Source organism: Barbus barbus (genome assembly GCF_936440315.1).
Source record: "Barbus barbus genome assembly, chromosome: 15".
In the NCBI taxonomy this organism is placed as follows: Eukaryota; Metazoa; Chordata; class Actinopteri; order Cypriniformes; family Cyprinidae; genus Barbus; species Barbus barbus.
Window position 1 is genome coordinate 11,288,850 of NC_136743.1, and position 13,175 is coordinate 11,302,024.

Consider the following 13,175-nt stretch of genomic DNA (forward strand, 5'->3'; position numbering starts at 1 on the left):
ACAAACCTATGGCTTTAATGCAAAGGTGCCAATGATTCAATATAGCACAGATCCTGATAATATACAGAACGGAAATATAAAAATATGGCTACACTATTATATTTCAGTCATTGTGTAACACTGAAGAAAGACATTCACCTGTTACATGCATGAGAAAGAACAGGAAACCCTCACTGCTGCCGAACAATATAGTGGAATGAATGGAGGAAGTGAGGCAGCTGGATGAACAACTCAATTTATTTTTCTGAGCATTAGCATTGTGTTGAATGCCATTTCATACCATAGTTTTAAGATAATTCATTAAAAAGAATGGAAGTCATGAGAAAGCAGTGAAATACTGTAACTATGTTTACATTTTCTGAATGAAACATCAGGAGATGCAATACAGAAAAAGAATAGAGTTTATATTTTAAATAAACGTAGGATTTAAGCTTTGTTTCAGTGTAAATTGGTTGCAGTGTTAAAATGCTATAGATTATCATTTAACTATCTTCTGCGACCCGCTGTTTAAATCTTATTTTTCCACTTAATATGGGTTGAAGCTACATTTAACAGCAGCTCACACTATGCAATGTATCATAGCAACAAGTCTGGCAAGGAAATATTTGCAGTTTCAATCTCCCAGCATGCCAAAGTCACACAATATGGTCACTGCTGAATGACACCGTGCTGACTGTTTTAGATCAAATTTCGCAATCTTCAGGTATTTGATCTGTAGTTTTCCTCCAATCCTTAATATATTTAGTGATAGAAATACTGCAACACTGCAAAAATAAAATATGAGACACTATAGAATGTTGCAGAAATGCATACTTAACAGTCAACAATTTTTAAATGTTATTCACATAACCAACCAAGCCACTTCAGTAAATCATAGCTGGATTAAACTTTATAGAGTGCAAGATGGTTGCTCTGAGAGGAACAGACTAAAGCTTCTGTCTTCTAGCGCACTGAAAAAGCTTGTATAGAGGTCAAAGCAACTGCACTGCAAGCCTATAACTATGTATTTGGAGTTACTTTATAGGGGAGTCTGTGAGATGGAGGAATATTACTAGGATTATTAGGATGACAGAGGAAAGCTCTGAGATGAACATATCAGAATTGCAGCCTTCTAACTTGCTATAGGAAAGCGTCAAGACAGTTAAATCCTACTGTAATCCTAAAAGCCCAGCATTGCAATTCTGCAGTTTTACATTTCTCTAAAATTCACCCCAAAACAACATATGCATAAAGCTAATTCATTTTTGGAAACATTGGCTTCCTAAAAACATATTCAAGGAGAAAAATACAAAATGCAACATCAGATGATGGTCTCAAGATGACAGAAAAAGGAGCCAGAAAAAAAGACCAGTTGCAGTACAAATATTACAATGATTCTCATCTAAAATTCAAGTGAAGTGAGATGGTGACCCATACTCGGAATTCGTGCTCTGCATTTAACCCATCCAACGTGCACACACACAGCAGTGAACACACACACACCGTGAACACACACACAGCAGTGAACACACACACACCGTGAACACACACCCGGAGCAGAGGGCAGCCATTTATGCTGCGGCGCCCGGGGAGCAGTTGGGGGTTCGGTGCCTTGCTCAAGGGCACCTCAGTCGTGGTATTGAGGGTGGAGAGAGCGCTGGACATTCACTCCCCCCACCTACAATTCCTGCCGGCCCGAGACTCGAACCCGCAACCTTTGGATTACGAGCCTGACTCTCTAACCATTAGGCCTCAAACTTTGTTCCTTCTTCGAACGAGCATAACAACAATATTCTGCTATCAACACACTAGTAGCAGTTTTTCGCCCTCGCCCACCACGTAAAATGTGAATTTCTCAGGACAGCATGACCATGACACACCACTCTCTGAACTATTTTCATCCTTTTTTTATTTGTTTCAATAAAACACTAAAATGTTACACAAGGACCACAGGGGGAAAACACAGACTTGGGGACCAATATTAGTGGATTCTGTAAAGCTGAGTCATCTTCCTCGCCTCAAAATGTATAAATAGCAAAATCAATTGGACATATTCTTTAGTGCAACAATAGAATGAGATGCATTTCATCTACCAAAATAGATCTACATTATTCTATTTTAGTCTCATTAAATGCTTCATTACTACTAGCAAAGAGGTTAAAGAGAACGTTGCTATTTCAAATATTGCATTTATTAGGGATAGTTAACCTAAAAATGAAAATTGCCATCATTTACTCATATTCATTTAGTTCCAAATTTGTATGACTTACGTTTTCTGTGGAAAACAAAAGAAGACATTTTTAAAAATGTCTCAGAGCCAAAGGGTTTAATGTTATTTTTGACCTCTTTCATTGTATGGACAAAAACAGCTGAAACATTCTTAAAAATATCTTAATTTGTGTTCAGCAGAAGAATCTGATCTTTAAAACCATCCACAAACCTAATTGTAAGTACATAAATAGCTCAAGTTGAGAGAAGTCAGAACCTCATTGTCTTGACAACCGTGAGAAAGATGGAGCTGGAGCTTCAATAGGTGATACATCTCTCCTCATTGCAACAACAGAAAAAAATATATATGATTCACAGATCGAAACCATACAAACTGAAAACCTCATATGATCTCACAAAATGTTTTGTAGCTGTGAATCTAACAGCCTCTAGAGACTCGACCTGTTCTGAATGGCTATAGAAATCCTGGACTCTCCCTCACTACCCTGGCTGCGGAGTGTCTCATTGTCAAACAGAGCGAACATTAACATATAAATAACCCTCTTCTCTTGCTCTCTGAATCCGTAGCGGTGCAGCTTAGGAGGGTCTGGAGAATGAATGACTCTCTTAGTCACAGAGATTTGTGCATTTCTCTGACGGCTGCCTTTAGCAACCGGCCCACTGGGTCAGTGTCCGCACCCCCGCACGTACTGGCACTGAATGCGAGACCAGTCAGAGGGCAGCTTCAGTTATTGCCCCCTAGGCCTGGGAGTAAACGAAACGCTGTCCAGAGAGAAAGAGAGAGAGAAAACGAACAAAGTAACAACAGTGAGTTTTGTTCTTCAAAATTACATTCTCTATACTCCTTCTCGCACAAGCTTGCCCGGCCCACAGAGGTCGCAGGATCACACATACCCAAACATATTGAATCATTATGAGTAAAAGGTGCGGATATGGAGAGGTGAATCAGATGATTAAACTGTTTTCAGAACAACTTGAACTTTGAAAATTCTGGATAGGGAGCGTCCATCTGAGTCAGGTTACATTAAAGGGATAGTTTACCCAAAAATGAACAATGCCATCATTAACATATCTTCTTGCTATTAAAAGCTTGTTTGACTTATGTTGTCACAAACTTGTATGACTGACTGGCTTCTGTTGAACACAAAATAAGACATTTTGAAAAATATCCTTTTTTGTTCATATAATGAAACTCACTCACCAGTGTTGTTTTGGACACCATTGACTTTCATTATATAAACAAAAGCAGACAAAACATTCTTTAAAATATCTTATTTTGGGTTTCACAGAAGCCAGTCAGTCATACAAGTTTGTGACAACATGAGAGTGAATAATTCTGAAAAAAGCAAGACTAAACAGTCTCATGTTGTAACAATGAGGGGGGTGGGGGTGTATATATGCGAATAATTATGCAGTTGATACTGTTGTACAACTGATCTTTGTTTTGTGAAATATTCCGCGGTTTTTAGCATGCATATTTTCGCCCCCAATCTGGTGTTTTTCAAAGCCCAGCCTGCGGTGTTGTGGTTAAATCCACTGCTTTGTTATCCTGATCCTCTGTGCTTGTAGCAGTGGATTCAGGAGTAATGGCTCCGATGTTACAAATGCACCTACTGACATGATTTCGTTCATGATTCACCTCATGCGCTGCCTACAAGAGCACAAATCCGTATGCTATAAACTGCAGTGTGAGCGTGCTTGCTTAACAACATCTTAAAGCTACAGTAAATGCTAATTTGATTAGCATTTACTGTACTAACAGAGTGCCATATGATCCCCTGGTATAAGCTGCATCTTTGAAACCCTATAGACAGAGCAAAAAAGCTTCTGTCAGAAGTAACTAGAGGTCCTGCTACTGTTTGAATCAGCAATTCAGCACCTTTTGAACAATGATATTTCCATTGTTCATGATAACTGGATTAAAATCATTTTAAAGAGACTGCAAAAGGGAAGTTTCTAGAGGGAAAAAAATAGTCTGAGAGGCTGAGCATAACTAGAAATAAATATAATTATAAAAATTAAACTGATATATAAAAAAATAAAATCATGGCTTAAGCTGACAATTAGATTGATTTTATGTCTGATAACTGATAAATATCTGATAATAAATCTTTATACTATTATTGTACATCAAAAATGAAAATGCTATTATAAAATTATTTATTTGTAATGCTACAGTGAATATTGGTCAAAATATTAATTGAAATTTTGAAAAATTTATTTGCTAAAAGTTATATTTAACAGTATTATTAAATTATTAATAGCTTAAGTCAATAATTACTTAAAGTGCTACACTGAATATTGGCATCACAATATTGACAAAAAATCTGAAAGAAACTTTATTTGACAGTTTCATTATCAGTTTTATGAAATTTTTAATTGCGTCAACTGATAATTATTTTAATACATGGCTGATATTAAAAGTCTAAAATTTTTTTGCATCACAAATATAAAAATGTAAACTATTTTATGTTACAGAAAATTTACAATATTATTAATTATAAACATGAACAAATCTTTATTTGATATAAATTACTTTTAACTATTTAACAAATTATTAATGTAATTGTAAATGAAGTTGACAAGCAAAAAAATAAACATCACTAATATTATCTGATAACCCTATCAAAATTCTCAAAGTTTCCTCTTAAATATTCCCGTGGTTATTATGCCTGGCAGAGAGCATAAATAGTAGTTTTGCTATCACAACAGAAACACCACATACTGTAAATCTTACCTAACATGGTAACACCCTCTGGTGGATACTCTGGGAACTGTCCTTCAGAGGGCACACTGACTGTCCTTCTCAGGCTGCGACCTTTTGATGAGGATGCTGTGGGGCTTTCATGGACCTCAGATGGCATCTGGGAACAAGTCAGAGGTCAGAAGTCAGTGGGTGGAGGTCACAAGGGTACACATTCTAACAGCGGGCCAGAAAGCCCCTTTTCCTGACAGCGCTACTAATTAACTAACCGTTTAATGTATTGAAATAGTTTCTGATTGACAGATTGCTTTCAGATTCTATTAAGTAAATTGATTATTCCCTTTCATAACCTCAAGATGAAATTGGTTGGCTTGCACACCGAGGGTAATGTGCTGGAACTCGTTAAAGAAGAGAACAAATCATTAAACTGTGCAAAATGAGGCTCTTTAACTATCAAGACCTATTTGGATGGGACTAGTTTTCCTTAAAGGGATAGTTCACATAAAAATGAGAATTCTGCCATCATTTACTCACCCTCAAGTTGTTCCAAACCTGCATGAATTTCTATCTTCTGCTAAACACAAGAGAAGATATTTTGAAAAATGTTGGTAACCAAACAGTTTCCGGTCCCCTTTGACTTCCATCAACTGTTTTTACCAACATTCTTTAAAATATCTTCTTCTTAGTTCCACAGAAAAACAACAACATGAGAGCGAGTATAGGATGACAGAATTTTTTTTTTTTAAAGAACTGACCCTTTAAGGAGGTCAGGTTAATTTACTTTGTGATTTTATTCGAATCACAGACGTAACTGTCTGGAAAACTAATCCCATCCAAATCCAAATTACATCCGCAAACGACGCATTTAACCCTCACAAGGGGAAATGCACAACAAAGCACAAACATCATCTGCGTGTCTTCATTTAACTGTCCTTCGCTCTTCATTCTGATGGAGAGGAAGAGAGAAGAATGAGGGAATAAACCATGGGGAGGGAGCGCTGTTACCTCTTCCTCCTTGTTGAGCAGGATGAGCTGGCTATCGGTCAGGATGCAGTACTTCCTCTCCCAAACGCAGGGCTCCGTAAACGGCGACTGGCCGCAGGACAAGCGGTGGCTGGGCGGTCCCTTCACATCTGTGCACAGGGGACAGAAAAAACACCTCAGAATGGGTTGCCACAGAAAAGGACCACCACAAAAACAGGCTTTCTTCATGTCAGCAATGGTTCTCTTCAGACTAAAACTTCAGGACTGAGCAACGCTTTTAATGGGTCTTCCAAAATATGCAGCTACATATTATTCCCTCACAGCTTGCAGAAATAGACAAGGGCCCTCAGAGAGGCACAGACTCTCTTCTCTTCTTTATTTAATTACCAGTTCACCTCACAAAAATAGACTCTGGACAATGATGCTGCTCATAAGAAAATGAGTCACACTGGACTCATTAAACGCTGCTGTGAGCAATTTCTGCATCAGTAGCAGCTTCAAATGAATTTGTAAAAATAACAACTGTCCTCCACTGTTAGGACAAACAGCTAGAGCGGTTTCAAATATCTCATTGGCAGAAAGCTGCTTTCAACATTTCTGACCGGATAATACAATGCTGCAATCACATTCAGAAATGTGTCAGGTAACAGGAAAACAATCACGTATATATAAAAATACTACACTACTGTTAAAATGTTATGGGGTTGGTTTTAAAAGTATTTTGTGATGCTTTTTTTAAAAGTATATTATGCTCAACAGGGCAGCATTTATTGAAAAAAGGGATTGGTGAAATCATCTGAAACGAAAGTCATTTCAGAGGCGGAGTAATTTTTTACATTGTGATTAAAAGATTACAAAGACTCTCTTTCTTCGAAATAGTTTGCACAAAAAGACCATAAAAGTGCATCAATGTAAACTTTGATTTCACCTTTGAACAGCTGTAATTGAACTGTATGGTGTTCTACACACTGCTGCCTGTAGAGGGCAGTGGTATACTAGTTTGTAGTGTTGCTCATGTGCTCAAGCAATCCAGCTCTTTCACAGGATTCAATGTCAGTGGGAGAAAATGACATCAGGAAGCTCATAACTCTTTGCATCGCTCTCAGATCAAACAAACAAACCCTGTTAGGGGAAACATCTGCTTTTTGAAAGCAAGAACTGAGTGATTCGATGCGTTCTAGGTCACCTTCAGAGCGACACTGAGTGCATTTTGGGAACGTTCACATTTCACATACTAACGAGTGGAAGCACTTGTCAGAAAACATTACTGACAAAAAGCCTAGTGGTCCTCCTTGTCTATTAATTGATCATTTAGACCTTCGCTAAGCTTCATCAATCAGTTCTGGCTGACAGTTTTGCTGTACGGTTGACCAGAGCGAGACACAGAAAGAACATGTCAGGGACTCAAGGTCAGAGGTCAGCCCGCCCTGATGTCACTCTGGATCAGCCGAGTGGGCCAATAGTGACCGCACTTGAGTTTTTCCCAGGCCTCATGACTAAATTAACACCACACAGACGCAGAAGAAAGTGACGCAATGTGTCTCAAGAGGACGGGTGTGACTGCTGCATCCCCGCTCAGTTTATTGAATGCAGTCATCTTGCCCACGACCATTTTCCACTAAAGCTATCAGCCTAAAGCAATGCTATGATGAAAATGCACAAGGGGGAAAGAAAAAACACTAGCTCTTTGAACAATGTAAGATCGGGAGATAGAGCGGACAGAGAACTGATAGAAAGATTCAGAGAGAGAGCCAACTGACCAAAATAAAGACCGAGAAAAATAACACTCTGCGAATAGAGCTTGGTGGTCTTTTCAACAACAAAAAAAAGTTTAGATGATATTTGATATAAGTTATGTATTTTTTCACTTTATTTCACTTTTTCACTTTATTTAAAAAAAAAAAAAAAAATTAATATAAATGTACCAACTTACACCATGATTCTTTTTTAAAATCTTTTTTCTTTTATTCAGCAAGGATGCAATATTTGATCAAAATGTCGGTAAAGACATTTGTTACATTTCTGTTTCAGACAAATAAGATGTTTCATGGTTTCCACAAAAATATGAAACTTTAACATTGATAAGAAGACATTTTTGAGCACCAAATCAGCATATCAGAATGACTTTTGAAGGATCATGTGATCCTGAAGACTGCAGTAATGGCTGCTGAAAATTCCACTTTGCCATCACAGAAATAAATTACATTACAATTACAATTTTATATATATATACACACACACACACACACATAAAAAATAATATTCCTAATATTATTTCACAGTATTTAGTGGTTTTACTGTATTTACAAGTAAATACAGTTTTGGTGTAAACCAATTCCCAACATCTGAACACTAGTGCATTTTAACAATAATATATTATATAAAAATTGAAGAAATAAATATTTTTTTAAATGATGAATGAAATCAGACAGATAGAACAGATTTAGAAATGAACCAAACTTACCAAGACATTTAAATTATGTTTTTGCTAATAAATCTTCAATCAGAAGTGCTATTAAGATTCAGTTGGCTCTCTGTACACTTACATTTTATGGAAAAAGCAGCTTGGACAAACTGCTCCTTTTATTTTTCCATGGAAAAAGTCAAATGAGTCACGAATGACATGAGGTTGATTAAATGATGACAGAAATATACTTTTTGGGTGAATTCTCTCTTTAATGACCCATGAGCCATTCACAGTGTTGATTATGTTATATCACCAGAGATTGATCATCATGAATAAATTGTGATTATTGGTAATATCGCCCAGCCCTAGGTGTGAACAAAAGAGTTCAGGAGAGATCGAGCTCAACACTGACAACGACACAAACAGTTCTTCTATTTACTGCTCTGCAAACAAGCATACAACTGTGTAAACAGACATGCTTTAATGGGTGTTTGGATAAGAGCTGGAAGGCAAACGAGGGAGACTGGCGGCGCTCCACTCAAGGCGGCTGCGGAAAGATGGAGGTGAAATGTGTGGGAGTGGTGGGAGCCGGCTCAATCTAAAGCCTGTCTGTTTGAGACAACAGCTCATGCTCAGCGGCACAGTGGCAGCATATAACATATGGACGGGTGAGATAAAGTGACTTCTCCAGAGATCTCATATGCCATTAAGAAACGTGTGAAGCTGTTGGGAAAACAGTTGACAGCTCCATCTGATGGAACACAATATCTTCCATAATTATCTACGCACATTGAGACTCTCCAGGCACAAGAGATTTGAAAATAACCCTGTTCAATAACACAAATATTTGCATTACAAATGTGCAAATTGTGCACCACTAGCATCTGAATTTCAAAAATAGCTGTCTATTTTAATCGGTGTATGAGTGTTATTTAAACCTCGTCAACCAGCATCATTCACTGACTGTCAAGGAGATTGATTTCAGGAATTTTAATTGCATCCCGTACAGATTCACTGCCTCGGCGTTCTGGTAAGGATGAGGGCTTCACCTGCGCCTGTTCATACCAGTTATGTGCAAATCACGGCTTCTCTCTGGGGAGAGTAAAAGGCCAGTGAACATTGAGGATCAGAGATTTCTCAAAACCAGCAGATGGAACAGCCTCTCAAAGCCCTTTATTCTCGCCATTGGAAATAATTCAATAGTGTTTTCAGAGCTGAGAATTCTCATTATACATCTCACTGAACTAGTCTTGATTGCATATGAAAGGCTATACATTGCAGATACATTTATTTGACTTAATTTGCAGGAATGTTATTAATGTTAATCCTGTTATTCAACTATTTAAAATCTTTAGAAAACCTTGGGAGAAAAATTAATTGCGACCCTGGACCACAAAACCAGTCATAAGTAGCATGGGTATATTTGTAGCAACAGCCAAAAATGCACTGTATGGGTCAAAATTATTGATTTTTCTTTTATGCCAAAAATCATTGGATATTAAGTAAAGATCATGTTCCATGAAGATATTTTGTAAATTTCCTACCGTAAATATATCAAAACTTAATTTCTGATTTGTAATATGCATTGCTAAGGACTTCATTTGGACAGATTTAAAGGTGATTTTCTCAATATTTAGATTTTTTTGCACCCTAGATTTTCAAATAGTAGCCAAATATTATCCTATTCTAGCAAACCATACATCAACGGAAAGCTTATTTATTCAGCTTTCATATGATGCATAAATCTCAATTCTTACAATTATCATAAGTCACAACTGTCTGCGCAAAATGCAACACTCAGGGTTGCAACCCTTTTTGAAGCAAAGTATTTCTATACTTCTAGTTGTTGTTCATGATTGCACAATTATTTGTACAGTAACTGAATAGAGGCTGTTCCATTTGCATTTTGGGTACCAATTATTTGAATTAATAGATTTGAAAGAAATATCTTTATTGGCATACAAAAAGATGCAAAAGAGACTTTAATTGCAGCTCAGTGAGGATTCAGCTTCCTGAGGCTCCGTGTACAGCATAAACCTTCAATGATTTTGAACTATTTAGTTTTTTTTTTTTTTTTGTGAATTTTTAAGGCCTGAGAATTTATATTTTTCCAAAAACCATTAATATTTGCAGGATTTCCACGATTATGTTAATCCTGAATGTAAGCTCCATTAACAGCATCTTGGGCACGTTGCCAATTGTTACACAAAAATCATTTGTCATCCATTAGTTTTTAAAAACAAATAGCTTATTTACAAAAATGAAAGTACAAAAATGTAATCAAATAAAAACAATGTCATCTTTAAAAGGTGTCTAAACCAACAGTTTTCAACCAGGGAAGGCCCTCCGCTTTGCATCGTGCCTAACAACGCCACTTAGCTATTATAAATTTACTGTAAACCACAGCTTCTTGGGGCTTATTGCTTTATTAAACAAGCATTAAAATAATAAGTTAAAACAACTCAAAATCAAGCGATTTCAGATTCTAATTCACCCCCTCACTTTCTTTTCTTTTGGATGAACCAGGGTTAAAGCTATATAAAAAAAGATTCTATATGGCAATTTCACTTCTAATCCTGGAAATGTCATGTAAATTAATTAAATCATCCATGTGCTTTTTCTAGAGAAAATACTATTATGCCTGGTCTGAATCAATCTTTTAAATTATTTCTCTATGTGGATGAATGTACTGCAAATTAGCAAAGTAACAGCAAAACAAACTAGAGAATCTCTAGTCCACTGAGAAGGCAAAACATTTAACACTTGCTCAGGAACCTAATTACGCTGATCTCCTGCTAAATATATCAGCGGTATATAAAGCCCCCTCCCTGAGGTGTTCGGGCAAGAGAACATTTAGTTTAGTGTGAGTATGTCATCTGAAATCTAGCGTGAAAATCACATCTGTCCTGACAAAGTCCGTCAAAAAGTCCTGTTACATAACCTCTGCAGAAACTCATTTTAACAAGAATGTTATTTCTGCAGAGCATGTCCATCATCCTCAACTGAACTCATCTTTCACTCAAAATATCCTCTAGATACATGCAAAGGATGTTACCCAACATGCTCTGTGAGATAAGCAGCAGCTCTGAAGTGAGAAAACAGATACTAATCAAACCCTGAAATGACAGAAATGTCGGTTAAAATGTCAAGAGACACAGGGATGAAAAAAAGACAGCATCTCTCGTTAAATAAATGTATTGCTATAGTATTTCATAAGAAAGACTTGAAAAATGTACCAGAAAGAACAAACACTCATTTCTCTGGAAAGGACATGCAACCACAGAACCAAAGGCTAGATCAGGTGACCTCTGTGGGGTAACAAAAATGACAGACACAAATGAAGCCACCCCTTTCAACAGGGAGGTGCAAAACTAAATATTTTTAAGATGACTAGTGAGTTGTCTGAAAGACTAGTCGACTAATCTGTGTTAAGGAAGCCCAGTAAAATAAGGCTGGTTTCAGGTTTACCTGACCCCAATTAGACAAGCTTCTTAGGGGAGGCATATTCTAGCTGCTACAAGAAGTGCAAAGGAATGGAACAAAGGTCTCAAGACTTGTTTTGAAAAGTATGGACTACTTTTAACTTGACACACAATATTAAAAACGCAACGCTTGGAATGTAAAAATAAAGATGCCAGACATGGTGCAACAGCCAAAAACATCTATAGGCTGTATTATTATTATTATTATTACGATTACTAATATACTATTTATATATTGATTTGTATTATTATTATTATTATAATAGTTTATTTATTTATTAATTTAGGGACACAATAAAATACAATCTTAGCTGACATAAAACAGCTAATCTGTACCTCAGGACAAATAAGGCTTTAAAAAACCACGAACAATTAAAAACAGGAATATAATAGAAAAAAAAAATTATACACATACATGCGTGTATGTCAAACAATTATAAAGCATTCAAGTTTTCAAACATTACAGATAACATTTACATTTTTTAAATAAAAAAATAATTGATAATTTAAAACAAAACAAACAAACAAAAAGTTTATCTGTAACATGTCAACCATTGTGACCAATTCCTACGACTACAGTGAAATAAAATAAAAAAAATTATAAATAAAATAAAATACAAAAAGTGAACATCGTACCAAGCTTCTGCACTGATAATTTGGGCCTTGAAGATTCACATTGAGCTGTGAGGGCAATTCTTTTAACAGCAGTGAGCCGTGGTGTGTAGAGGACACCTGGGCTCCAGAAAGGGTGTAATAAGACTGTAACCGTGTGGGTGTCCCAGACATGGTCCTTATGTGCACCCATATGTTTGTTTGTGCAGCAGCACAGCTTGAAAACAATTACTGCAGGGTGGCTGCCAGCTGATCCCAAGAGCTGCCAGTTTGTGAGCCCGTAATGGAGCTGGAGCCCACAAACAGAGCTCACCCAAGAGGTCAGCAACGGTTTAGACAGACTAGCAGGAAGTGAGCATGCATGTGTTAGATTAAAACTCCATGTGTGATACAGGATGATAATGTGATATCATCATGTTCGTGAGACATCTGAGGTAATATTGAAGAAATAAGGCATGTGTGGACTATGCGAGCATATGACAGATGAGTCAAGCCAGTGTTGCCTCAGCATGTGTGGTACACCACGGTTCATAATGTTTGAGTAACTTGGCACGCAGATATGTCACAAGCAGATCAAACACAGGCCTAAATGTACATCTCTATGATCACAGACACCCACTGAGGCCCAGACCGGCCTTGCATGTGTCTGATGAAGGGTAATCCTAACCCCTGCAGCCCTGCCTGGAATGTCTTCAGCTGAAGGAGAAGTCATACCACCTGTCCGGGATGAGGTTTCAGACGAGGGAATGCCTGGGACCGCTAATCACTGCCAACACAG

General features: G+C 37.1%; 1 protein-coding gene across 3 annotated transcripts in view; it reads right to left on the reverse strand.

Moving 5' to 3' along the window:
- LOC306881534 (ras GTPase-activating protein nGAP-like) overlaps positions 1-13,175 on the reverse strand; it is a 75,951-nt gene that overhangs the window by 33,801 nt on the left and 28,975 nt on the right. For all 3 annotated transcript variants that reach the window (XM_079435694.1, XM_079435693.1, XM_079435692.1), the window contains exons 2-3: positions 5,918-6,045; positions 4,946-5,072 (exon numbers count right to left, since the gene is read on the reverse strand). In XM_079435694.1, coding sequence (XP_079291820.1) covers positions 4,946-5,072; positions 5,918-6,045 — 255 coding nt within the window. The remainder of the gene's footprint in view (positions 1-4,945; positions 5,073-5,917; positions 6,046-13,175) is intronic.